General features: G+C 41.1%; 1 protein-coding gene and 1 long non-coding RNA gene across 2 annotated transcripts in view; one reads left to right on the top strand and one right to left on the bottom strand.

Annotated features, from left to right (window-relative positions):
* The window catches only part of tent2 (terminal nucleotidyltransferase 2), a 36,963-nt gene extending 10,624 nt beyond the window's left edge, over positions 1-26,339 (top strand). The window contains exons 10-15 of the mRNA XM_024418421.2: positions 1,300-1,428; positions 1,560-1,603; positions 5,105-5,241; positions 25,467-25,558; positions 25,854-25,933; positions 26,051-26,339. Coding sequence (XP_024274189.1) covers positions 1,300-1,428; positions 1,560-1,603; positions 5,105-5,241; positions 25,467-25,558; positions 25,854-25,933; positions 26,051-26,122 — 554 coding nt within the window. The 3' untranslated portion in view covers positions 26,123-26,339. The remainder of the gene's footprint in view (positions 1-1,299; positions 1,429-1,559; positions 1,604-5,104; positions 5,242-25,466; positions 25,559-25,853; positions 25,934-26,050) is intronic.
* LOC112248951 lies at positions 17,348-25,536 on the bottom strand. Its single transcript, XR_002953292.2, has 3 exons — positions 25,185-25,536; positions 17,838-17,885; positions 17,348-17,501 (listed from the first exon to the last, which is right to left on the bottom strand). It is a non-coding gene; the product is annotated as an uncharacterized LOC112248951 (long non-coding RNA).
* Positions 26,340-27,989: the final 1,650 nt, after the last annotated feature.

The raw sequence follows: 27,989 nt of genomic DNA, 5'->3' as shown, positions 1-27,989 counted from the left end.
ATTATTGAAGGTCCCCAAGAACACAGTGGCCTCCATCCTTCTTAAATGGAAGATGTTTGGATCCACCAAGACTCTTCCTAGATCTGGCCACCCGACCAAACTGAGCAATCGGGGGAGAAGGGCCTTGGTCAGGGAGGTGACCAAGAACCTGATGGTCAGTCTGACAGAGCTCTAGATTTCCTCTGTGGAGATGGGAGAACCTTCCAAAAGGACAACCATCTCTGCAGCACTCCACCAATCAGACCTTATGGTAGAGTGGCCAGACGGAAGCGTCTCCTCAGTAAAAGGCACATGACAGCCCGCTTGGAGTTAGCCAAAAGGCAACTAAAGACTCCCTGGTCTGATGAAACCAAGATTGAACACTTTGACCTTAATGCCAAGCGTCACGTCTGGAGGAAACCTGTATTCATCCCTATGCTGAAGAATGGTGTTGGCAGCATCATGCTTCGGGATGTTTTTCAGCGGGAGGGACTGGGAGACTAGTCAGGATCAAGGGAAAGATGAACTGCGCAAAGTGCAGAGAGATCCTTGATGAAAATCTGCTCCAGAGCGCACATAATCTCAGACTAGGGTGAATGTTCATCTTCCAACAGGACAATGACCTTAAGCACACAGCCAAGACAGCGCAGGAGTGGCTTCCAGACAAGTCTATGAATGTCCTTGAGTAGCCCAGCCAGAGCCCGGACTTAAACAATATGGAACATCTCTGGAGAAACCTGAAAATAGTTGTGCGGCTACTCTCCCCAACCAACCTGACAGAGCTTGAGAGGATCTGTAGAAAAGAATGGGAGAAACTCGCCAAATACAGATGTGCCAAGCTTGTAGCGTCATACCCAAGACGACTCAAGGCTGTAATTGCTGCCAAATTACTGAGTAAAGGGTCTGAATACTTATGTAAGTGTGACATTTCCATGTTTTATTTTTAATAAATGTGCAAAAAAATGATAACCTGTTTTTGCTTTGTCATTATGGGGTATTGTGTGTAGATTGATGAGGAAAATCTACACACAATACCCTTATAGAATAAGGCTGTAATGTAACAAAATGTAGAAAAGGTCAAGGGGTCTGAATACTTTCCAAATGCACTGTACATGCTGTTCTAGAGTAACCACAGACCTGCACTACCACATTACTCCACTCACAACAAATTAATAATATCAAAACAGATCATTTGGGTGAAAGTCACACATTTCAATAAGGAGAGTATTTCAAACCCTGTTACACACTGTGTGCTGGATGTGTGCCCACTATGTTACAATTCTGTACTAGCCTCTTCTCTATCGCTCCGTGTGTCTATAGCTGAGCGGCGTGTGCGTCCCATCATCTTGGTGGTAAAGAGGTGGGCCAGACATCACAGGATAAATGACGCCAGTAAAGGAACACTCAGCAGCTACACTCTAGTACTGATGGTACTACACTACTTACAGAGTGAGTGTAAACACACGCACACACACACAGTAATCATGGTCCTGCACTAACTACAATATACCTCTGGCATTCCTTTTTCGAGGTTAACCACTGCACTGTTTAACCCAGTGTGTCTGTCTCCGTCTTTACAGCGTTGCCTGAACCAGTCATTCCCTCTCTGCAGAATGAATATCCAGTAAGGAAATTTACATTTACTCTTAAACGACAAAAACGGGCTACATTACAGGTTTATTAAGTCGTTTTAGGCTACCAATTCCAATAAAACGACATGTCATTACTTTCCATGATTTGTCTAACTACACTATCTTGAATCTAGCAAAGATGTTTTTTTTGGTTCAGAGTGTAGTTTTTATTTAGTTTCAAAGCGCAAATGGCATTCACTACTAACTAACCTAGGGGTTAGAGGGTTGGGCCAGTAGCCGGAAGATTGCTGGTTCGAATGCCTGAACTGTCAAGGTAGAACATCCTTGAGCAGGGCACTTAACCATAATTTGACTGACCATGACTGACCATGTCAAGCAATACACCGGATAGGTGCAGTGAAATGTATGTGACAATAAAACATTTTATACTTTTTTAATTATAAATTATTGACGTATAATAGGAATTTGGGTACATTACTCAACCTGTGACTCCAATGTTCTAATGAATATTGGTTTCTCCAGCACCCAGACACCTCCTTTCCACTGTGTGTAGGAGTCTTTGTCCCTATATGATGCAGGGTTTCCGTAAGCCGGCAATAGCTGGTTAAATAAATAAAACTGTCGCCGGCCAATTATCTGGGGAAAGAAAAATAGTCCCATTGCAAAAATGATGCTTTTATAGGTTAATTAGCATAATTTTGTGGAATTAAATTGGCCTGTGTGTATTTTCATTAGTCGTTAAGTTTATCACATGCGTACAGATACAGAGCCTATGAGCGGAAAATCTGTCAGACAGCGCAAGAGCTGCAACTAATTTGTTGCTGCTGGAGTGAAACGTGCTTTTATAATCTCATTCGTTGCCTATATGCAACAGTAAGAAAGGCGTGTCACACACTACTTTGCAATGATCTGGATACAATATGTATTTTGAAAACTTAGTTGTTTGAAACCTGAACGTTTTACTTCATATAATTAGGCATGTCTTACCTTGCTTCAAAAGTAAAATACGACAATACAAATGTGGAGGCAATTATACTGAACAAAAATAAAAACGCAAGGTGTAAAGTTCCCAGACATTTTCGAAACGCACAAAAATTTCTCAAAAATGTTGTGCAGAAATTTGTTTGCATCCCTGTTAGTGAGCATTTCTCCTTTGCCAAAATGATCCATCCACCTGACAGGTGTGGCATTTCAAGGAGCTGATTAAATAGCATGATCATTACATACTTGCACCTTGTGCTGGGAACAATAAAAGGTCACTCTAAAATGGGCAGTTTTTTCACAGATGTCTCAAATTTTGAGGGAGCATGCAATTGGCATGCTGACTGTAAGAATGTCCACCAGAGCTTTTACCAGAGAAATGAATGTTCATTTCTCTACCATAAGCGTTGTTTGTGAGAATTTGGCAGTACGTCCAATCGGCCTCATAAACACAGACCACGTGTAACCACGCCAACCCATGACCTCTACATATGGCTTCTTCACCTCCGGGATCGTCTGAGACCAGCCAACCGGACAGCTGATGAAACTGCGTTTGCACAACTGAAGAATTTCTGTACTACAAACTCTCAGAAACCGTGTCAGGGAAGCTCATCTGACTTCAGTGGGCAAATGCTCACCTTTGATGGCCACTGGCACGCTAGAGAAGTGTGCTCTTTACGGATTAATCCTGGTTACCATGGCGTCGTGTGGGCGACCGGTTTGCTGATGTCAATATTGTGAACAGAGTGCCCCATGGTGGGGTTATGGTATGGGCAGTCATAAGCTACAGGCAACGAACACAATTGCATTTTATCAATGGCAATTTGAATGCAGAGACACCTTGACGAGATCCTGAGGCCCATTGTCGTGCCATTCATCCACCGTCATAACCTCATGTTTCAGCATGATAGTGCACGGCCCATGTCGAAATGATCTGTACACAATTCCTGGAAGTTGAAAATGTCTCAGTTCTTCCATGAGCTGCATACTCACCAGACATGTCACCCATTGAGCATGTTTGGGATGCTCTGGATCGACGTGTACAACATCGTCGTAGACCACAATCCTGATCAACTTTATGAGAAGGACATGTCGCACTGCGTGAGACAAATGGTGTTCATAACGGATACTGACTGGTTTTCTGATCCTCGCCCCTTCCTTTTTTTTTAAGGTATCTGTGACCAACAGATGCATATCTGTATTCCCAGTCATGTGTAATCCACAGATTAGGGCCTAATTAATTAATTCAAATGAACTGATTTCCTTATATGACCTGTAACTCAGTAAAATCGTTGAAATTGTGGAATGTTGCATTTGTATTTTTGTTCAGTGTATTTTATAAAGACTTCCATAAACCATTGAAACCGGTAGCATATTTCTCATGTTCTATTGATTTTCAAGTGAACTTTCTTTCAGTTTCCAGTAGCCAAAGGCACAATACTGGTCATATTAGCAACCCATGCTAGTTGCATCTCCACATCTCCCCTCTTTCAACATTTCTTGCGGACATTTTCATCTCTGTCACTAAACCGCTTGTATTTTCGGTGCACTTTCGACAATAGTGTTTTCTTGCTAATTGCATTATGGAACGAACATTCACGCATAGCCTACTGCCTTGTGCGCATTGCTGCGCTTATAATGTGAATAAATAATAGTTTATCAACATATTAAGCTAAATGTTCTGATCTATTACATCAGCCTTCTTTCTTGCACAGAACAACAAGCTGACCAATAGAATAGGTCAACCGTTTCTACTATGGGGATATTAGATTGACATGTGCTAGTGACTTTTCTGTCGGTTACTCGTCTTGTTAGCTGAGGAAAAGTAAATGTGGCCGTTTTTCTAACACCTTCAAAGTGCGCATCGGTATCCAGTAAGAAGGAAGCATGTCGTTGCATCCTCGAGTTGCATGTGATTTCTGTCACCGTGGATGGACGCCCTAATCATGTTACGCACCTGATGCATATGGTCCGGTAAATTTCTCAAAAGCCCTGATATGATGGTGTAATTTACATCATACTGTGTGATGATGTCATCTGTTCCTGTGTGATAGCGTCATCTGTTCCTGCGTGATGGTGTCATCTGTTCCTCTGATAATGCCATCTGTCCCAGTGTAATTAGTGTTGTATTCCCCTGCTCAAACTTTGCTGATACATGCCAGATCTTACAATGCCTGGATAGATCATTTATGTATCCGCATCATAGGTTATGGCAATCTGGTCGATGACGTGGCACGCAACCATTGTTTGGTGCAACGTCTGAGCATGGAAACACAACCAATGTCATCTGTACCTGTAGGATGATGATCTGTCCCTATTTGATGAGGTCATGTTAAATCCCTGGGGCGTATTCATTAAAAATAAGACACAGCGTTGTAAAACATTTTGCAAGGAAGCCGTTTAATTCCGAACGTTCTGCAATGTGATGCACAAAACGTTGTTTAAGAACTAAACGGAACTCAACATCTTTTGCTTGATGTTGCAGAACCTGTTTTAGCTGCAGAATGTTTTGCAAACGTGTGTGACTAATAAATACACCCCTGCTGTTTCAGGAGTGTTTTAGTCCATCCATGGATATCCACCGTGTGCCTGAGGGTCCTAGAGACATCCCCCCCTACTCCTCCTCTAACCAGGCCTCACTGGGAGAGCTGCTGCTGGGCTTCCTCAAGTACTACACCTCCGTCTTTAGGTAATACTGCTAAAATATTCCTCTAGTACTGTCTTCAGGTAAGACCCTTCAAATAATCTTCAAAAACTCAACATTTACTCTGTAAAAGTACTACAGCAATGTCACCAGGTAAGTAAAGTTGCCGGTAGGGTTGGGTGGTATCCAGATTTTCATACCTTTTTTTACCGTCCTTGTGCCATACTGGGGTATAAGGTATTACTTACGTTGCAGAACAAGGGGTTGCTTTTTTTTATGCAAAAAAACCCCAATAACCATCTAAAAAAGAAATGCTAGCAGATGCTAATAAATACTCACGAATTTCCATAACAGATGCTAGCTATATGCTAATACACTTCCTCGCATGCGCCCTGGCAAGTTCAGGCATCTGTAGGTGCAATGGATTGTGGTCCTTGAAGTTAATTACCATGTTTTCTGTCCTAAACTTTGTTGAATATTTGCCTGTTGTAAACTACAATTTCCTACAACGTCCCACAGTTTGTGTAAAACCAAAGAAAAAAATGAACTAAATGGATATTCAATTAATTTAACGAACGTTGGTCATTTACTTGTTTAAAAATGGGGGTGAAACTACATTTTGGCCAAATGCTCAGCATGATCGGCTACTTCATCATTACTGAGACATTTTTATCACACCGGCATTTTGATATTGAAATGGTATGATTACAATTGAATCCATATGACAATGTATGGTTGCAATATTTTGACAGAAATGAATGTTTAAATGTTTGCTTTGTTAGTTTTATGCTAGGTAGGAGCTGACTTTACCATGGATTTAGCCGCTCCCAAGGCAGCTAGCTACTCTTCCGGGGGTCCAAACACATTAAGGCACTTGCATTACATGTCAAACAAAATATAAAACAGTACATCATATAACATTATTACGCCACTACATATCTACAATACAAAATGTATAATACCACAATACAATAATATTACAATGTACGTGTGTGTGGAGTGCATGTGCTAGCGCTTGTGTGTGTATGCGTGTCTATCTTTTGTGTGTCTCTTCACAGTCCCCGCTGTTCCATGCAGTGTATTTTTTATCTGTTGTCTAAATCTGATTCTACTGTTTGCATCAGTTACCTGATGTGGGATAGAATGATGAAAGGGTAAACACATTTAAGGTTGGAACTTCCTCTCACCACCTAATATGGTGATGTGTGGAAATACATTGGCAGGCAGTGGGAGAAGATGGAGCAGGATGAAATTTGACCGATATTCTGCACATTTTATCATGAAAGAAACATTTAATCTCAATACAGTTTTCTGTTTCCAAAACTATAATATGTTATTTATGAACAGAGTGCACAAGGTTTTGTAGACTTGACCCTTTGCCAAAGTTTCAAAAAATGGTGTTGTTTAGGAGTGCAAGGGCGACTTGCACACGTGCACTTCAGAGTAGGTGTTCCCTAACAGAAATGTGCAAATGCATGCTAAAATACACCAATAGGATCTCCCAAGCTCAGATTTGACTGCCCACCTCCTTGTTTGTTCTGCCAACTGTGTTCATTTGCACCCACTGTAAATTATGCAGATGACATATCTTAAGTTAATATCAATATCTTTGGCTTTACCACCTTTTTGTTTTGGCCCAATTTCTACAACATAGAGCAGTGTATTGAATGCTATTTATTAACTTATTTTACTTTTATTTATTAATGGGAGACTAGGGTCTCATTCACAATGGTACAAACATCTTCACAATCAAGAAAATGAACATTCCAAATAAAACACCAAGAATTAAAAAAAAACTGCAAGGTACAATTATAAAATTGCAATTTCAACAAATAAACCATTACAATCAATCAAAACATATTTAGAACTGTTACATTTTTTTAACCCTCTCACAAGCAATCCCCCTGTAGAGGAACCTAATTGGTACAATCATTACTGCACTTTGAAATGTAGGTGGGGGCAGTATTCTGGTGGGGGTTCATTAGCATATTTGGGGGCATGGTCTAAAATGTTTATTTGTGCCAACCGTTATTGGAAGTGTTGTACCAGTTCAATCTGTGTAAGAACTTGTGACAATCAAGAGCTGCACTGTTAAGAGTACAGCTCTTGCAGTTTTAGTAACTTAATGGCAGTTGGTCACCAGGAAGTTAATTTGCATTGGTCAATCATTTACTGTCCGCTTGCTGCAAGTAGTTATGGTCAAATGCACAGTATCCTACTGTGGCAGATCTGTCACGTCCACTGACCTGATGGTGTGGCAGCAAGGTCAAGTGGTTGTCAACCAAGATGTTGAGGATTTATTTATTTATTTTTATTTCACCTTTATTTAACCAGGTAGGCAATTTGAGAACAAGTTCTCATTTACAATTACGACCTGGCCAAGATAAAGCAAAGCAGTTTGACACATACAACAACACAGAGTTACACATGGAGTAAAACAAACATACAGTCAGTAATACAGTAGAACACTAAGTCTATATACAATGTGAGCAAATGAGGGGAGATAAGGGAGGTAAAGGCAAAACATTTAAAATAAATTAAAAATAAAAAAAAGGCCAAGGTGGCGAAGTAAATACAATATAGCAAGTAAAACACTGGAATGGTAGATTTGCAGTGGAAGAATGTGCAAGCTAGAGAGAAATAATGGGGTGCAAAGGAGCAAAATAAATAAATACAGTAGGGGGAGGGGTAGTTGTTTGGGCTAAATTATAGATGGGCTATGTACAGATGCAGTGATCTGTGAGCTGCTCTGACGGCTGGTGCTTAAAGCTAGTGTAGATGACCTGGAGCCTGTGGGTTTCGCGACTAGTATGAAGCGAGGGCCAGCCAACGAGAGTGTACAGTTTGCAGTGGTGGGTAGAATATGGGGCTTTGGTGACAAAACGGATGGCACTGTGATAGACTGCATCCAATTTATTGAGTAGGGTATTGGAGGCTATTTTGTAAATGACATCGCCAAAGTCGAGGATCAGTAGGATGGTCAGTTTTACAAGGGTATGTTTGGCAGCATGTGTGAAGGATGCTTTGTTGCGAAATTGGAAGCCAATTCTAGATTTAACTTTGGATTGGAGATGTTTGATGTGAGTCTGGAAGAAGAGTTTACAGTCTAACCAGACACCTGGGTATTTGTAGTTGTCCACATAGTTTTAGTCAGAACCGTCCAGAGTAGTGATGTTGGACAGGCGGGCAGGTGCGGGCAGCGATCGGTTGAAGAGCATGCATTTAGTTTTACTTGTATTGAAGCAAGTGGAGGGAGAGTTGTATGGCATTGAAGCTCACCTGGAGGGTTGTTAACACAGTGTCCAAAGAAGGGCCAGAAGTATACAGAATGGTGTCGTCTGCGTAGAGGTGGATCAGAGACTCGAGCAAGAGCGACATCATTGGTGTATACAGATAAGAGAGTCGGTCTAAGAATTGAACCCTGTGGCACCCCCCATAGAGACTGCCAGAGGCCCGGACAACAGACCCTCCGATTTGACACACTGAACTCTATCAGAGAAGTAGTTGGTGAACCAGGCGAGGCAATCATTTGAGAAACCAAGGCTATCGAGTCTGCCGATGAGGATGTGGTGATTGACAGAGTCGAAAGCCTTGGCCAGGTCAATGAAGACGGCTGCACAGTATTGTCTTTTATCGATGGCGGTTATGATATCGTTTAGGACCTTGAGCGTGGCTGAGGATGTCCCAAGTGTGCTCACCACAAATAATGCTTAGTAGTTGTAAACTAATGTTAAGCTGTCTTGTAATCATTAAAGTTCAGTGAAAGTACAGTAAGTTATTGGCAGCTATTTGCAAGTAAGTTACTGGCTATTAAGTTACTTAGAATTTTGGAATAACTTACTGACTGCTAGTTAATAATAGTAATGATAATTCATTAATTTGTTAAGCACTTTTCTCACATCCATCGCACTTAAGAAAATGTATTAATTGATAATAAATACAATCCAAAACACAGAACATTGTAAGCAGACAACAATCAAAGCCATTTTACAGGTGCTGTCAGATCCGGTGGACAGGAGAACAGAATAAACATACACTACATGACTAAAGTGTGTGGACACCTGCTCGTCAAACATCTCATTCCAAAATCATGGGCATTAATATGGAGTTGGTCCCCCACTTTGATGCAATAACAGCCTCCAGTCTTCTGGGAAGGCTTTCTACTAGATGTCGGAACATTGCTGCGTGGACTTGCTTCACTTCAGCCACAAGTGCATTAGTGAGGTCAGGCACTTCAAGAGGCAGTTTGGAACTCGGTAGTGAGTGTTGCACTTTCAGCGTGGCACCGTCATAAACTAACAGAATGGGACCGCCGAGTGCTGAAGCAACTGAGCTCTTCAGTAAGGCCATTCTACTGACAATGTTTGTCTATGGAGATTGCATGGCTGTGTGCTCAGGTTTAAACACCTGTCAGGTGTGACTAAAATTGCCAAATCCACAAAGTTGAAGGGGTGTCCACATACTTTTGTATATACAGTTGAAGTCAGAAGTTTACATACACCGAGGTTGGAGTCATTAAAATTTGTTTTTCAACCACTTCTCAAATGTCTTGTTAACAAACTATAGTTTTGGCAAGTCGGTTAGGGCATCTACTTTGTGCATGACACAAGTCATTTGTCCAACAATTGTTTACAGACATATTATTTCACTTATAATTCACTGTATCACAATTCCAGTGGGTCAGAAGTTTACACTAATTTGACTGTGCCTTTTTAAACAGCTTGGAAAATTCCAGAAAATGTCATGGCTTTAGAAGCTTCTGATAGCCTAATTGACATAATTTGAGTCAAATGGAGGTGTACCTGTGGATGTATTTCATGGCCTACCTTCAAACTCTGTGCCTCTTTGCTTGACATCATGGGAAAATTGAAAGACCTCAGAAAAAACATTGTAGACCTCCACAAGTCTGTTTCATCCTTGGGAGCAATTACCAAATGCCTAAAGGTACCACGTTTGTCTGAACAAACAATAGTATGCAAGTATAAACACCATGGGACCACGCAGCCGTCATACCTCTCCGGAAGGAGACGCATTGTGTGTGCTAGAGATGAACGTACTTGGTGCTAAAAGTGCAAATCAATCCCCGAACAACAGCAAAGGACCTTGTGAAGATGCTGGAGGAAACAGGTACAAAATTATCTATATCCACAGTAAAACAAGTCCTATATTGACATAACCTGAAAGGCCCCTCAGCAAGGAAGAAAACACTGCTCCAAAACCGCCATTTAAAAAAAGCCAGGCTAACGTTTGCAACTGCATATGGGGACAAAGATTGTACTTTTTGGAGAAATGTCCTCTGGTCTGATGAAACAACAATAGAACTGTTTGGTCATAATGACCATCGTTGTGTTTGGAGGAGAAAGGGTGAGGCTTTCAAGCTGAAGAACACCATCCAAACCGTGAAGCACAGGGGTGACAGCATCATGTTGTGGGGGTGCTTTGCTGCAGGAGAGACTGGTGCACTTCACAAAATAGATAGCATCATGAGGGAGGAAAAGTATGTGGATATATTGAAGCAACATCTCAAGACATCAGTCAGGAAGTTAAAGCTTGTTCGCAAATGGGTCTTCCAAATGGACAATGACCCCAAGCATACTTCTGAAGTTGTGGCAAAACAGTTTAAAGACAACAAAGTCAAGGTATTGGAGTGGGAATCACAAAGTCCTGACCTCAATCCTATAGAAAATTTGTGGGCAGAATTAAAAAAGCGTGGGCGAGCAAGGAGACCTACAAACCTGACTCAGTTACACCAGCTCTGTCAGGAGGAATGGACCAAAATTCACCCAACTTATTGTGGGAAGCTTGTGGAAGGCTACCCAAAACAATTGACCCAAGTTAAACATTTTAAAGGCAATGCTACCAAATACTAATTGAGTGTACGTAAACTTCTGACCCACTGGGAATGTGATGAAATAAATAAAAGCTGAAATAAATAATTCCCTCTACTATTATTTTGACATTTCACATTCTTAAAAATAAAGTGGTGATCCTAACTGACCTAAAAACAGGGCATTTTTACTAGGATTAAATGTCAGTAATTGTGAAAAACGGAGTTTAAATGTAGTTGGCTAAGGTGTATGTAAACTTACGACTTCAACTGTGTGGCAGGGTAGCCTAGTGGTTAGAGCATTGGGCTAGTAATTGAAAGGTTGCACATTCGAATCCCCGAGCTGGTACATGGTACAAATCTGTCGTTCTGCCCCTGAACAAGGCAGTTAACCCACTCTTCCCAGGCCGTCATTGAAAATAAGAATTTGTTCTTAACTGACTTGCCTAGTTAAAAAAAGGTTTATACATTTTTTTTTTAAATGTATAATGTAGGTCCTTGAAAGCTTTTCTGAAGAACTCAGTCTTTAGCTGAGCTGTCCTGACAGTGATTGTAATGAGGATCTACACAACTGAAAGCCCTGTCACCCATAGTTTTTAGTCCACTGTGGGGCTGCTGAAGGGAGATGAACCTGCAGGAGCGAAGGATGCGTTTGGGGCAGGAGGTCAGGATAAGATCAGACAGATTTTTGGGTCCAGAGTTGTGGATAGCTTGGTAGCTGTGAACCAGGTTTTCAATGTCAATGCTGACTCGATTCGGTCTTATGTAGCAAAAGTTGAAATAGTGTTTTTTTTAATTGAATAAAAGTAGAGACTCAGAGCTAGAAAAGGGTATATCATACACTACAGTTGAGGAAGAATGGGAAAGTAATTCTGCTTTTAAAGTTGATAAACTTGTAACCTCACTTTTGAGAAAATTGCCTTTTGAATGTTTTGGTGCACCTATTGGAGAGCTCCTTGTCTACACCCATTCAGCATCGTTCACACCCTCTTAAACCTGCTGTCTGATCTAAAAATGAATGGAGTCATGTTTTGCAGCAATTATTGTGGCCTTTGTGTTTCACTGGTTTGCACGATCACGCTAACAGCGTGTTTGTTCTTGTTCAATAGAGACATTGCAGGATATTTAGGTTTACTCATTTTCCCTGGCTTTGTCAAGAGTACAGCCTGACAGGAGCCCTACTTCCTTGTTCCCACCCTCAAAGGCAGGCTTTTCAAAAAAGGGGTGCGGTTCTAGTTTATAGGTTCACTGGAGCTATGTTACCGCGCATTTTCTATCCGAGATTACAAAATATTTAGCTACAATGGCTGCTACTGATGATTCCTCTTTCCAAGAAGAGCTGGATGATGACGACACGTTTTAATTAAAAAAAAATCACATAGGAACATACAGCCCTATTTTATTTGAGCCGGAACACACTGAAGAGGAGTTGAAACGGCAAGAAAAATAATTGCGAGACCAGCAAGCAGTGACTGCTTCCTAGACCAGCTGAACCAGGACTCAGTAGGGCAAATTAAAAACAAGTAAGTTATTTTGCTGTCGTTAGCTAGCTAGCAATATAACCTCTTTTTACACAAGGAAGTGTTGTACAGTACAATTTGGTGATCGATTTGGCCATAACATGGCTTGCTAGTACCCCTACAAGCCAAACTAGCCAAGTTTAGCGAGTTAGCTTTGTTTGCTATGTTTAAAATGTACTGTAGTCTAACATTTATAGCTAGTTAGCTAACTAGCCTAGCTAGCCTCAGTGCCTCTCATTAGAGTGTTTCATATAATGACTTTGGGTCTTTATGACTCATATTAGTCCTGGAGTAACTACCTGTGGTTTGTAGCGAGCTAGCTAACGTGTGTCTGTGGGTTGTCTCATATTCTACACCATGCTGCTACAGTAGGAATACCGACATTACACAACAATTGCCCATGAATATCTAATAGCATTTTCGTCTTTCTCTCACAGACAATACTGCTTGGCTACTAAGAAGTTGATGACTCGCAAGAGGAGATGTGAAAGGTGTGCTCGATTTTATACTCCTGTCTGCAAAGGTGTGGCTGAAAATCTTGAATCCACTCATTTAAAAGGGTTTCCACATACTATGGTATATGTAGTATAAGTATTCACACCCCTGAGTCAATACTTTGTAGAAGCACCTTGAGCAGCTATTACAGTTGAGTCTGTCTGGATAAGTCTCAGAGCTTTCCACACGCAACGTTTGCCCATTATTCTTTTCAAATTTCTTCAAGCGCGGTCAAATTGGTTGTTGATCATTGCTAGACAACCATTTTCAGGTCTTGCCATAGATGTTCAAGTAGATTTAAGTGAAAACTGTACTCAGGAACATTCACTGTCTTTTGGTAACCAACTCGTGTAGATTTTGCCTTGTGTTTTAGGTTATTGTCCTGCTGAAAGTTGAATTAATCTCCCATTGTCAGGTAGAAAGCAGGCTAAACCAGGTTTTCCTCTAGGATTTTGCCTGTGTTCAACGCCATTCTGTTTCTTTTTTATCCTTAACAATTACAAGCATACCCATAACATAATGCAGCCACTACTATGCTTGAAAATATGGAGAGTGGTTCTCAGTAATGTGTTGTATTGGATATAAAACATTGTTTTATATATTTGAACTTTTACCCCTTTTTTCGTCCCAATTTTGTGATATCCAATTGGAAGTTAGTCTTGTCCCATCGCTTCAACTCCGCTATGGACTCGGGAGAGACGAAGGTCGAGAGCCATGGATCCACCTGCCAAGCTGCTCTGTTTCTTGACACGCTGCTCTCTTAATCCGGAAGCCAGCCGCACCAATGTGTCGGAGGAAACACGGTACAGCTGGTGACTGAAGTCAGCTTGCAGGCGTCCGGCCCGCCACAAGGAGTCGCTAGAGCGCACTGGGACAAGGATATCCCGGCCAGCCAAACGCTGGGCCCTAACCTGGATGACGCTGGGCCAATTGAGCGCCGCCTCATGGGTCTCCTGGTCACGCCTGGCTCTGACACAGCCTGGGATCGAACCTGGGTCTGTCGTGACACCTTAGACCACTGTGCCACTCGGGAGGCTGTTGTATAGCATTTTCCCTCAACACAACACTTTGTATTCAGGACAAAAAGTAAATTGCGGTATTACTTTAGTGCTTTGTTGCAAACAGGATCCATCCATTTATTCTGTACAAGTTTCCTTCTTTTCACTCTGTCAATTAGGTTAGTATTGTGGAGTAACTACAAAGTTGTTGATCTATGCTCAGTTGTCTCCAATCACAGCCATTACACTCTGTAACTGTTTAAAGTCACTATTGGGCCTCAAGGTGAAATCCTGAAGCGGTTTCCTTCTTCTCAGGCAACTGAGTTTGGAAGGACGCCTGTATCTTTGTAGTGACTGGGTGTATTGATACACCATCCAAAGTGTAAACAATAACTTCACCATGCTCAAAGGGATATCCAATGTCTGCTTTTTTATTTTTACTCTAGGTGCCCTTCTTTGCGAGGCATTGGACTATTTTGCTGGTTTTTGTGTTTGAATCCGTGTTTGATATTCACTGCTCGACTGAGGGACCTTACAGATAATTGTATGTGTGGGGTACAGAGATGAGGTAGCTATTCAAAAATCATGTTGAACACTATTATTGCACACAGAGTGAGTCTATGCAACTTATTATGTGACTTGTTAAGCATACTCCTGAACTTATTTAGGCTTGCCATAACAAAGGGGTTGAATACTTATTGACTCAAGACTTTTCAGCTCATTTGTAAATAATTTGTAACTTACATTTTTCCACTTTAACATTATGGGGTATTGTGTGTAGGCCAGTGACGATAAATTCAGGCTGTAACACAACATAATGTGGAAAAAGTCAAGTTGTGTGAATACTTTCTGAAGGCACTGCTTATGTCATACATTTCTATACAGTAACTATTCCTGGATACTGCTGTGTAAACTCACCTCGGTCTCCTGAGCAAATAAACTTTGTCTTGAATACAAGCCATGTCTACTTATTTGCTATATTACCTACGTTTCCATCCAATTGGCGACAGATTTTCATGCAAATCTCAAAAAATCTGCATAAAGAAAGTTTTTCCCTCCAGTGGTGTGCCTCTACCAAACTGACTTGTTGCCGAGAAAAATCAGTGCATGATGTCGTAGTGCACACAAAATGCAATTTTCTGCTAAAGTTTGCATGTACCGAATAAAAATCTGAAGTTCAATGTGTTTCCATCGCACTTTCAACTCTACAGATTAGATTTATATGTTTTGTCTCAAAAATATAGCAAATGTGCCTACACTGGTCTTGGGACATTCGTTATAGCCAACAGCTCGCAGATACAGTGCAGGTAGGTTAGTCTACGTTATGATATTATTATGGATAAGAGCGAGAATATTTGCCAAATGGCAGTCAAGCATCGATCATCATGTCACCAGAATAAGACCCTTGATATTTATTTGAAAGGAGCGTCAAGCACATAGTGTGCACTTTCAACACTGTGAAGTTAATCATAACTCATGTTATCTGTAGCCTAATAAACTGCATGGTTTCCCAAGTCGTAGTGGAAGGATCGCACACCATATCACGAGACTCCAAGTTAGCTTTGATGGTGATGGTTATTATATTAGTATTTGCACATAAAGGCTTTTCCACCGCCATTTCTCTCATAATACATTTTATAGACAAAAAAGATCCCACCATGTCAAATTAACAAATTATCTGTAGGCATTTATAAAATTGTACTGAAACTTCCTCTTTCCATCACAGCTGTCTTTTTTTTTTTCATACGGTGTGACTTTACTCGTGGTTAGACAGACTAATCTATTGTTTTATTGAAGCATGTTTACTTGCCAACAAATGTAAGTTGAAATGATCCACCAACTCCCTGCATCATTTGTTTTAGCAGTAAGATTGAAGCTAATTTATCCAAACACGTTTCATGAATATCACAATGAATTGATCCAGAAATTGAAGTCAACACTTTATTGCTTTCTGATGCAGCTGGAAATGGATTCTACAAGGTGTCGAAAGCATTCCACAGGGATGCTGGCCCATGTTGACTCCAATAGAATACCACAGTGTGACCCATTAAACCTAGCGGTCAAACAAGGAAATGGTCCTAGTAGTTTTCCCATAGGAGATTTTAGAAACACTTAAAATAAGGGCTGTGTTTTGTGTAGGCTTACCCTTCTGTGATGTTTTCATAACCGTGTAAATCTCTCTAGGACAAGGTGACTTCTATCAGGGTAAGCATACACGAAAAAAAACTTTATTTGAAGTGTTTCTAAAATTCCCTATGGATGGTTGAAAAACGATTAGAACCATTTCCCTGTTTGACCGCTAGGTTTTATGACGCCTCCACTGTGGGGCGCTTCCCACAGTTGTGTCAAGTTGGCTGGATGTACTTTGGGTAATGGACCTTTTCTTGATGCACACTGCATTCTGTTGAGCATAAAAAAACAGCAAAAACTACCTACCATACCCCATTCAAAGGCACTTTAAATATTTTGTCTTGCCATAGTCTCAGAATGGCACACATACACAATCCATGTCTCAATTGTCTCAAGGCTTAAAAATCCTTCTTTAACTTGACTCCTCCCTTTCATCTACACAGATTTGAAGTGGATTTAACAAGTGACCTCAATAAGGGATTATAGCTTTCACCTGGTCAGTCTATGTCATGGGAAAGAGCAGGTGTTCATAATGTTTTGTACACTCTGTGTATACCACAGTTGTGAGCATACTAAGTATTCTATATTATACTACAACATCAGTCAAACTGAATATGGATGTTGTGTCGGTTGAATGTTCCAGGCAGGTTACAAAATGTTCTTTAGCTGGTGAACCTCTTATGTTGGATAATGGCAGCTGGTTTAGCAGGCGTTGGCGCTGTGGCGATGTTCTTCACCACCCACTGCTTTGACCTCTTTCAGAAGATTTGTATGTACTTCCAACATTCCTGGAAATACATGAAGACTGATCATGAAGATGTGTAACCATACAATAAACCATGTTCATCTGTAAACAAAAAAGGGTGCAATAGACTGGTATGTGTTTGTTGTTTACTCAGTCAATAATGGGGCTTTGAGATGGGCTATTAGCAAAGATGTGAAAAGTTTGAGGGGGTCTTGACTTGTAGACCGTTTAGTTGTGTATTTTTGTGTATGAGCACCTAGTTGTGCTGTTGAGTAGACGAACACTGCCAACAATAGTGAATAGGCTAGAAGAGTATGCTAACAACACCTCTCCATGCCAAAGAACTGACTGCAAGGGTGTGAAAAGTTTGAGGATCACTTGTCTTGTAGACAGTTTAGTGTATTAGTGATTTTGCTTTCTTCAAGGTCATTGTGCTTTCATAAATACCTTTGGCTGTCCTGGCTTGTTTCAAAGTCAGATGATGTTGAGCTTGAGATTTTTCCAGGCTGAAAGCTTTCATCCAGTGGGTCTACAGGCTCTGCACTACTAAAGCTTGTGTCAAGGTCATCGTCATCAACATTAGGATTAGTCTGTAGGACACACAGTAGTCAGTGATAAGCCAACATTTTACTACACCCATCAATACACACTCAATCAAGGTACTATATCCACCCACCCCCACATGTCAATAGATCATGCATACTAACCATGCCCTCCTTACTGATATCACATTTTTTCCAATTTAGACTTCAAGCCTTGCATGAACAATCAACTAAACCTCCATAATACAGATACCTACAGTAGAAGATGTAGCCTACTTGTAAACACACCAACTATGACAAGACACAGACCATGTTTATGCCTACTACCAGTATATTTATTTACTCATCATGGAAAGATTTTGTCGATTTTAGATGGTGACTTACACTAGTTCCTGGTGCGCCGCTTGATTTTGATGTTGATGGGATTGGACTCTAAATAGAACACACAACATTAGTCACGTTAGCCTCTGCGGTAGTTAGTTAGCTAGCTAACGTAACCTAAAGAAGCTAACGTTAGCTTGCAAAGTTACTAATCACATCGCCAGATAGCAGCTGGCTAATTACATTGATATGTTTTGGAATGTCTAGCCAGCGTATTATGAAAGCTAGCTAGATTCTGGTTTTGATAAACACATGTAGTTAGCTAGGTAACGTTAGCTACGTTACCTCAGCTTGACTACTTTTCTGCTACGCTGATTTTGGCTGATCGGATGCCTTCCTCTTTGAAGTTAAGGGGAAAATCGATGGACTAGCATCACTTTTCAACATTCGATGACATGGCAACTACATCAGTTATGACTTCAGTTACGTTTTGAAATCCTCTGGCTGAAAGTTCTGGATACAAGCACAGGCATTTTGATATTTCTTACATCAGTTGGATACACCTCCACGAGGAGGTTCTCCATGTCCTGAAATTGCTATGAATTTTGGATATTGTGGTTTGCTTACATCCAGGAAATGCAGCTGGCCTGTTTCTACTGGTGAGATGCAGAAACACTTGTATTTGTGTGTAGTGATACAATTGGAAACTTTTATAATGCATATGATACTGTATGTTTAACATTTTAATGTACATACGTATTCAAATAGAGCAGCGGGGAAATTGTCATTTAATGATGGTGGGAATGCCAGTCAGGGCGACCTCTGTATTTTTGCTGTGTGTCATCAGCATAAAAGTGAAAGCCCAGTCCGTGTTTCCTCAATATATTTCCCAGTGACAGCATGTAGATACAAAACAGTAGTGGCCCTATGACCGAGCCTTGAGGGACCCCTGATGGACCACCACTGTCACTGACCTACTAGGGCCGAGGGCTACAAACATGGAGTTATCAGTGTCTGACAGGCCCAGGAGCTTCTCCATGCTGTCCAGCAGAATGGCCTGGCTGACAGTGTCAAATGCTGCACTGAGGTCCAGCAATAGGAGGATGCTGGCAGCCCCAGAGTCAGCATTCATCAGGAGCTCATTGGTGACCCTTACCAAGGCACTGTCTGTGCTGTGTCTAGCTCTGAAACCGTCTGGAAGGGCTTGAGTAGGTTGTGAGTGGCCATATGGTGTTTTGAATTGACTAGACACAGCACGTTTGAGTAGCTTACTCAGGAAGGGCAGGTTGGAGATAGGCCTGTAGTTCTGGAAGTTGTCATGGTCAGATCCAGGCTTTTTAAGTACTGGTGTGACTGCTGTGAGTTTGAGCTGAGGAGGGACATATCCAGTGGTAAGGGAAATGTTGATGATTTCCGTGAAGAAAGGTTCCAGAGCATGTAAGCAGGTCTTCAGAAAGGAGGTGAGGATAGGGTCAAGTGGGAAAGTGGTGGGCCTCATTGTCCTAACCAGCTTGGTTACATCAGCTGCAGTGACTGTGGTGAAGGTGGAGAACCTTGACTCAGGGATCATAGGACTGGGTAGATCAACTACAAGAGCTGGAGATGATAGGGTGGTATTATTGATCTTTTCAATTTTGCTTGGGAAGAAGCAAAGGTGTTTATTGCACCGGTTTGGCGAGGCTGAGGTAGCAGTGATGTTTACAGGTTGGGGGAGCTTGATTACAGTAGAGAACAGCACCCGGAAGTTACCACTGCCATTGCTGATCAGTTGGGAGTAATAAGATGTCTGAGCTGTCTGGATGTCTGGCCTGTTTGTAGTCTTTTTCTGATGTTGTGCATACATCACGTACGTCATTCTAGATGACGGACAGTTGCTTTGAGACAGCGTAGCTCCTCAGTGTACCAGGGAGAATATTTGGAGGAAGACACCAGGCGGGTTTTCAAAGGAGAAACTTCATCCAGTATGGAAGCCAAGGCAGTTTTGTGTTGAGCCACAGAGTCAGTAACTGGCAGGTTGGAGGTTACCACCTCATCGTCCTCGCCTTTTGCATTTTGTTTGTGGGATCCCGTATTGAAAGAGGCTGTTCTTAAACTCCTTACACAAGGTTGTTTTAATCTGTGTAAAACCTCTGAGGAGTCCTTATGAAGATTGCTGCCATTTCTGAATATTGTGGTCCTGCCTTTGGTCCAGTAGATGGTAGATGAGATGCATTGAATTTGCATGAGATGATGATCTAGGAAGATCTAACTAGGCTGGTATTTGAATCCAAACAATTAGCTAGTTAATTGGAGAAGAGAAGTAGCCAAATACAGGGCTGCCAACTTTTGAAGAAAGCTTAGAGTGAGATTTGCTATGTGAATTTCATTGGCACATCCTCTAGCAGGGGGGCTTGGGTGTCCTCCCCCAGGAAAATGTTACTGTTTTAAAGCTAATTTCCTGTGATTTTACAAATTTTGACATGGCTTAGGCCTATGAGCAGGGGGGATTTTTTTCTCTACAAAAAAAATCCATGGGTCAGGTGTATTCGGGATGCTTTGTTATTTTGAGATGTATGAGGGAGGAAATTTAAAGTATGCTAATATTATTTTTGCCATTTTTGTTTTAGGTGGTTTGGTACTTTATTCAGACAGTAATGAAATGGGGAGACAGGCAAAGGGGAGAAACCGTGGGACGGTTGGAAGCAGGGATTGAACCCTGGTCTCATGTGGACAGTTGTATGCGACGGGTAGTGTTACCCGGGGCGTGTTACCGCTACACCAAGGCTCTGCACAGGAAATATTAATATTAATGGTTGATGGCATTGGGTAACCAAATCATAGACCGCAGTCGCCTTGCTTTAAAGTTAAGAACACAAACATTTTCTAATTTGGGTGAACTATCTCTTTAAAAGAGGGATGGAAGAAAGTCCTGCTTGCTCTCAATGAGGGTTGAACACCCCTGATCTATGTTTCACAAGTGCTGGGTGTTTGAAAATGTTCTTGTTATAACAATTCATTTCTCTAAATCACCGAACCTAATGAATATCAATATTCAAAACTGTCCATGAATGGCTGCAAAAATGCATAGCCTCATATAATTCATTTTAAGACACTAATAGGCATATTAGATTTCGAATATGTGTCACGTTCGTCATACGAAGGAGACCAAGGTGCAGCGTTGTATGCTTACATTCTAATTTATTAAAATAATGAACACTGAACAAACTAATGAAACGTGAAGCTAATATGAATAGTGCAGACAGGCAACTAAACGTAAAACAAGATCCCACAAACGCCAAAGGGAAATGGCTACTTAAATATGATCCCCAATCAGAGACAACGATAAACAGCTGCCTCTGATTGGGAACCATATCAGGCCACCATAGACATACAAATCATCTAGACCTACAAAAATCCTAGACATACAAAAAGCCCTACACAATGCAAAAACTAGCGTACTCACCCTAGTCACACCCTGACCTAACCAAAATATAAAGAAAACAGAGATATCTCAGGTCAGGGCGTGAAAATATGTGATTACACTGGCAATATTGGGAAGAATCGGGATAATAAAATAAGTGTGGGGAACAAAAGTAATGTTCTTGCTGACAAGCAGTATAACTACACTATATTTTAGCTCACTGTTAAGAATAAGAATTGTTCCACTGATTAGGTAAATGAAGTAAATGCAAAATAATATCGTCTGAAGACAAGACGACCCTACACCCTAACCAAATTATTTATTTAATTTACACTTTTGGGTTTGCAATCTGACAAAATTATTTTCATAGTTACAAATCTGTAGGTCCGTCTACTGCCTTTTCGTTGTCACAGCCTTAAATGCCAATCACCAAACGAGGGGACTAATGCAAGTGTGGATTAAATCGACTTTAGTACATGCTGTCAAAAAGCTGCATTCTGCAATAGGGATGGGAGTAACAGCAACCTAATTATGTTGACAACATTGTACATAAAATAGCTCTTCCTTGCTGCTCTTTTTAGTTTTATAAGCTCAGCTGAGAACGTTCTCTCTCCAATCAGCTTCACTCAAATCTTAAGGGGTGTTTCTTTAAAACGCACATCCAATCCCCATGATCCCTTACATACTGTAACTAGACCAATCATATTCTTCAATGTGTCGCAGTTCACAGTGCTGTGGCAAGACAGAACAATTATCAAGTTTTTGCTCAATATGTTAAATTGCACGTGCAGATGCACCGCTTACAAAATTATTTGGAGCACAGTTGAAAAGTTTAACGCATTGAATTAATTAGAAAATATAACCAGTACTTTTCAGTGTGTGAGATATGAGGTGTGGCGTGAGAATCGGGTCAAATGCGCGTGTCTCTTGGCCAATGCGTGAAAGTTGGCAGCACTGCAAATATGTCAGCTAATTTAATGATGATGATTAAAAACAATTGATTCCTGTGTTCTATACTTGATAAGCTATCAAAACCTAAAGGTTGTTAAAAAATAATGTGCATTAAAAACACCTAACAAATAATAATTATGGATAATTTTGCAGGAGGAAACTACCAAGGCAGCCACTAGGCACCATGGCAAACATGGAACCCCAAGTTGCCAGTTAGGTAATGCAAAATTTACAGCAACTTCCAGGCAACTAACTGCCATTAAAGGGATAATTTGGGATTTTGGCAATGAGGCCCTTTATCCACTTCCCCAGAGTCAGATGAACTCGTTGATACCATTTTTAGGTCTATGTCCATCATGAAGGATGTTAGAGGTAGTTTTGTGAGCCAATGCTAACTCGCGTTTGCGCAATGACAGGAAGTCTGCATCTGCTAGACTTCCAGTCATTGCTCCAAAACACTGATAATCTGCTGCTTTTATGATTCCTTGCACATGTTCAAGGCCCCCCGTATCAGAGGCAACAAAGCAACCCCACAGCATCATCAAACCTCCCATGTACGAGGTAGCTATTTTCTTTGAATCCTTCATTTGGTTATTGGTAAACATAGGAGGACCCCACTGCTGAAAATGCATGTAATATCTTATGATATAAATGGCCATACAGCATGTGTTATAGCAACAGTAAAGAGTACATAACACAAGAGCCAATGACAGCAGGTTGAACAGTCATCTATTTTAGAATACCTGGTTTTTTTTTAAATAAATTGTTTTTATTGTAATCTGCCAAAACAAAATCAATATTAGTCTTTCATTTTTACATTACAATCACCTTTGTAATGATTTATTTTTTCTTTGCAAACAAAACAGACAAAACACCACCTACAATCCCCACAAACAAATTGCTTGCTCTGCACACAGTTTTCATGGGCCTTGTTTTGTGTGCACCTGCCGCAGGTGTTGCATAATCTCTGAAGCGGTTGCGTGGCATGGTCTCTCGGACAAAATCCACCCCATACCCATCAGACCAAAATGACTCCACATCCATGATCTTTCTGCCGTATGTCCATGTCATCCATAGACATGTCTCACGTACTATTTCCTTTTCTGTGCGCATGAGTGGCAGTACAATCTCTGATGTGCTGCAATATTTGCAACATCTACATGTCACAGACTCGTCACTCATCACATAAACCGTGCTATCCCTCCAAGACTCCTGTCTCACCGTAGATTGAATTACCATCTGTTGGCTCTGTTTTTCTGCGGCATGGCTTAGGCATCAGAGGCGGAGACTCGAAGTAAACATTGGGAATCAGATGAAGACTCTTCATCTGCAACGTCAAGCTCAATATCCGAGCCTCCATCCGGCTCCAACTCATATAAATTCTGTAGCATTTGCAATGCCATCAGTGCGTCCATTCGTTTGGTTCGTCTTTCCAATGTGCGCTACACACATTGTGGGTTGTATTCAGTGTCTGATTTGACTCTCCAAGGTGAAATCATATACAATTTCCAGCCTTTCGTAATAAAATAATTAGACCGCCCACAATTCTTCATCATCATTACACTATTACACTTCATCATCCTCATCATTCACTTCATTGAAGTCACATGCACCATTATCAGAATCGATCTTGTTTTTGCAGTCAGAACATGACCACTGGCTACTAAGCAAAAACTAGTAACATAATAAACTTAAAATATGCTATTCTGTCGTCAATGGATGAATGGGCTATCGCCCATTCATCCATTGACGACAGAATAGCATATTTTAAGTTTATTATGTTACTAGTTTTTGCTTAGTAGCCAGTGGTCATGTTCTGACTGCAATGACAGCACGGATATCCTTGGAAAAAGTGAAATATGGAAACAGCTGCACTATTTGACAAAAGTAAGTGTCATAGAATCTGCAGAATATGGACTTTCTGAGACTATATAGAAATATAAATGTTTTACCTGCATGTGACTCTGAAGGAGGATTTGATAAAGTAATGCTCCTTTCCTTGCATCTGTCAATTACAAGGTGCACCCATCTTTTCTATATACAATTTGATAGGCCTAACTGATAGGCCTAAGAATTGTCACTCATCAAATTATTTAATCTTGTCTATAGGCTAACTCTTATGTGTGAAATTAGTATCGGTATAGTTTATGGTGTTATTTCTATGGGCCGGCTGTGCAGGCTGACTGGCATCGTTTGTTTCCCGCTCATCAACCTAGATAGAGTCAAGGATATGTTTAGCATTATTCTAAAGGCCTACTGCAAAACATAGCATGTTTTAGTTTTCCTTACAATACATTTGATCAGTAGTAGAGTTACAGTAAATAAAACAGTCCCGTAACGGCTTATTTTTTACAAAGTAAAACGTCAATCAACCAACCTGCAAGGCGCGGTCAAATTATTTGCCGCTGAAAAATAGGCACAACACAACCTCATCATTACACTATTGTCTTTCTGAATTAAATCAACCTCTTCATCCTGCTTATCATTCAGTTAGGCCCAATTTAAATTCAATTGTGAAGTAAGATGCACAATTATCGCCCATTCATCCATTTGTCATTCATTCAGTGAGGAGAGAGAGGGAGACGCATTAGCACCTGGCTGGGTACCAATGTCCTACAGCACATTATCTTGGCGGGTTAAGTTGGGAATAGGTGTGGGAAAAATGGGAAAAAGGCTCTAAATACTTTTCTGTTTGACAGAATTTTGAAATCACAATGTAAAATACAAACATTTAGGAAAAGTAAGGGAAGGAGCAGGGCACTGCTTTTTTCAGGGGCCACCTTCTCTTTTACTTACAAAATCAAACGTCAGTGGCCGTTGGCCTATGGCGGTTCTAGTGTTAAACATTTGAACAAGGCCAGAATCTAATTTATTGGATCACTTACATACAGTAACACAACATCTGTATATAATGACAGTTTGTGCTCATCTGAACCAGAATTTGGCCTTACAGTAGACGCTGATATGGTGAATCTCCTTTAAGCCCAGGAAGCAGCCATTCAACCTGCCGTTCACCAGCTTTTCAAGCTTAATAATGTCAAATTACATTTGTTACTCACCAAATATGGAGTTTCGATGAGCGACTATCGTCATTTACTGCTGTCACAGCTGGTATGTACTCTCCTCCCACTCCCCCCTCTCTCTGGTGTCATGTTGCTATCTGAGGGACTGCAACAGGTGGAAACTGACCTTCAACCTTTTGGCAGCGTTGCTGGACGCTCCGAGGACCTCTGACTGAGCTCTGAAGTTTATGCCTACAATACCATAACATGCCATTTAGAACTCCCACACACACAGATGTCTACTCATGCTCACAACACACTCCCTCTCCTCTGTTTCAGGTGGGATAAACAGGTGATCTCGGTGCGAGAGGCTAAGGCTCTGCCCAAGTCAAATAGTCTAGAGTGGAGAGACAAGTTCATCTGTGTGGAAGGTAGGTCAGACCAGACCTGACTAGTCAATCACTTCTAACCATGACACTGACACCAAGCTGCCTCCCACACAGTTGTGTAGTGACTGTTTAAAAAACGTTATTACCATGATGTAATGTCTCCCCTTTTAGATCATCTTCTTATATTGACGCCTAGGGGCTAGAGACTTGTGCTACAAAACATGATTGTGCAATACATGCTGGTGCAATACATTTGGTTCTTGCTAAATCAGTGTCAATGTTTTAATGTGGCATCTGTCCCAACTGAAATGTTGTCTCTCCATTGTTGCTCTCTCAGAGCCATTTGATGGCACCAACACAGCCAGGGCAGTCCATGAGAAGGTCAAGTTTGATGCCATCAAAGCACAGTTCGCTGAGGTAGACTTAGGGAACGTTTCACTGTGGTTGTTTTCCTTCCACATTGCAAATCCACATTTTTTTCTTTGAGAGCCTGGGGCATCCCAAATCTAACCCCACCCCTCTCACTCTCTCTAGTCGTGGCAGATGCTCCAGCTGAGAAGGGATCTCAACTTCATCCTCCCAATCAGAAACACCATTCAGAGATGAAGAGGAGGAACTGTGAGTGACTCAGCTGTACAGAGGAAATCTGCCTGGTCTGTCCTGGGCTTTTCTGCTGGGTTGTACAGTCTCCGTCTCCCTCCTCAGCATGCCAAAGCCCTAACATTCAGACTCTTCACGTTCTCCTGACTCACCTGCCAATGTTACGGACACAGAGGAGAAATAAAAGAAAGTATAACCTCTGATATTTGAAGAGGATACATGAGATTGCTGCTAAAGTGTGTGTGACCTGAAGTATTGCTGATGCCTCGCACAGGGGCCGATTCAGACTTAGTAAATTTCTCTTTCTTAGGCACGCTTTTCCTACGCACTTCTCAGTAGTTGGTATTCAGACTTCAGGCATGTAACGAGGTTTGGGGGGGTTCCCTTGCGTGCACTAAATACATGGAATTCAACTCCAGAAAACATACCAATTTGATCAGGGAGTTTTTGTTCAGTCATACTGAATAAAAATATAAACGCAACATGCCTCAAATTTCAACAATTTTACTGGGTTACAGTTAATTTAAAGGAAATCAGTCAAAATAAATAAATCAATTTGGCCCTAATCTATGGATTTCACATGACTGGGCAGGGGCGCAGCCATGGGTGGTCCTGGGAAGGCATAGGCCCACCCACTTGGGAGTCAGGCCCAGCCAATCATAATGAGTTTTTCCCCACAAAAGGGCTTTATTACAGACAGAAATAATCCTCAATTTCATCAGCTGGCTTGGTGGCTAGTCTCAGACGATCCCGCAGCTGAAGAAGCCGAATGTGGAGGTCCTGGGCTGGCGTGGTTACACGTGGTCTGCGGTTGTGAGGCCGGTTGGACGTACTGCCAAATTCTCTAAAACGGTGTTGGAGGCGGCTTATGGTAGAGAAATTAACATTTCATTCTCTGGCAACAGCGCTGGTGGACATTCCTGCTGTCAGCATGCCAATTGCACACTCTCAAAACTTGAGATATCTGTGGCATTGTGTTGTGTGACAAAACTGTACATTTTAGAGTGGCCTTTTATTGTCCCCAGCACAAGGTGCACCTATGTAACGATCATGCTGTTTAATCATCTTATTGATATGCCACACCTGTCAGGTGGATAGATTATCTTGGCAAAGGAGAAATGCTCACTAAGAGGGATGTAAACAATTGTGTGCACAAAAATGGAGACAAATAAGGTTTTTGTGTGTATGGAAAATGTCTGATATTTTATTTAAGCTCATAAAACATGGGACCAACACTTTACATGTTGCATTTATATTTTTGTTTAGTATCGTTAATCTGTTAATTTCTCTAAAGCAATCTCTTTAAATATGGTGTACCTTTAATTTGAATTTGATCGGCACAAGACTTGAATGTAGACTATGGCGAATGCGTTCAGAATATAGAAGCCATTAAAACATATACTGTGGGGAGAACAAGTATTTGAGACACTGCCGATTTTGCAGGTTTTCCTACTTACAAGGCATGTAGGGTTCTGTAATTTTTTATCATAGGTACACTTCAACTGTGAGAGACGGAATCTTAAACAAAAATCCAGAAAATCACATTGTATGATTTTTAAGTAATTAATTTGTATTTTATTGCATGACAAGTATTTGATCACCTAGCAACCAGTAAGAATTCTGGCTCTCACAGACCTGTAAGTTTTTCTTTAAGAAGCCCCCCTGTTCTCCACTCATTACCTGTATTAACTGCACCTGTTTGAACTCATTACCTGTATAAAAGACACCTGTCCACACACTCAATCAAACAGACTCCAACCTCTCCACAATGGCCAAGACCAGGGAGCTGTGTAAGGACATCAGGGATGAAATTGTAGACCTGTACAAGGCTGGGATGGGCTACAGGACAATAGGCAAGCAGCTTGGTGAGAAG

This window comes from Oncorhynchus tshawytscha, linkage group LG04 (genome assembly GCF_018296145.1).
Source record: "Oncorhynchus tshawytscha isolate Ot180627B linkage group LG04, Otsh_v2.0, whole genome shotgun sequence".
Lineage (NCBI taxonomy): Eukaryota > Metazoa > Chordata > Actinopteri > Salmoniformes > Salmonidae > Oncorhynchus > Oncorhynchus tshawytscha.
The sequence above is the reverse complement of the archived record's forward strand: the minus strand, read 5'-3'. Positions and strand labels throughout refer to the sequence as shown.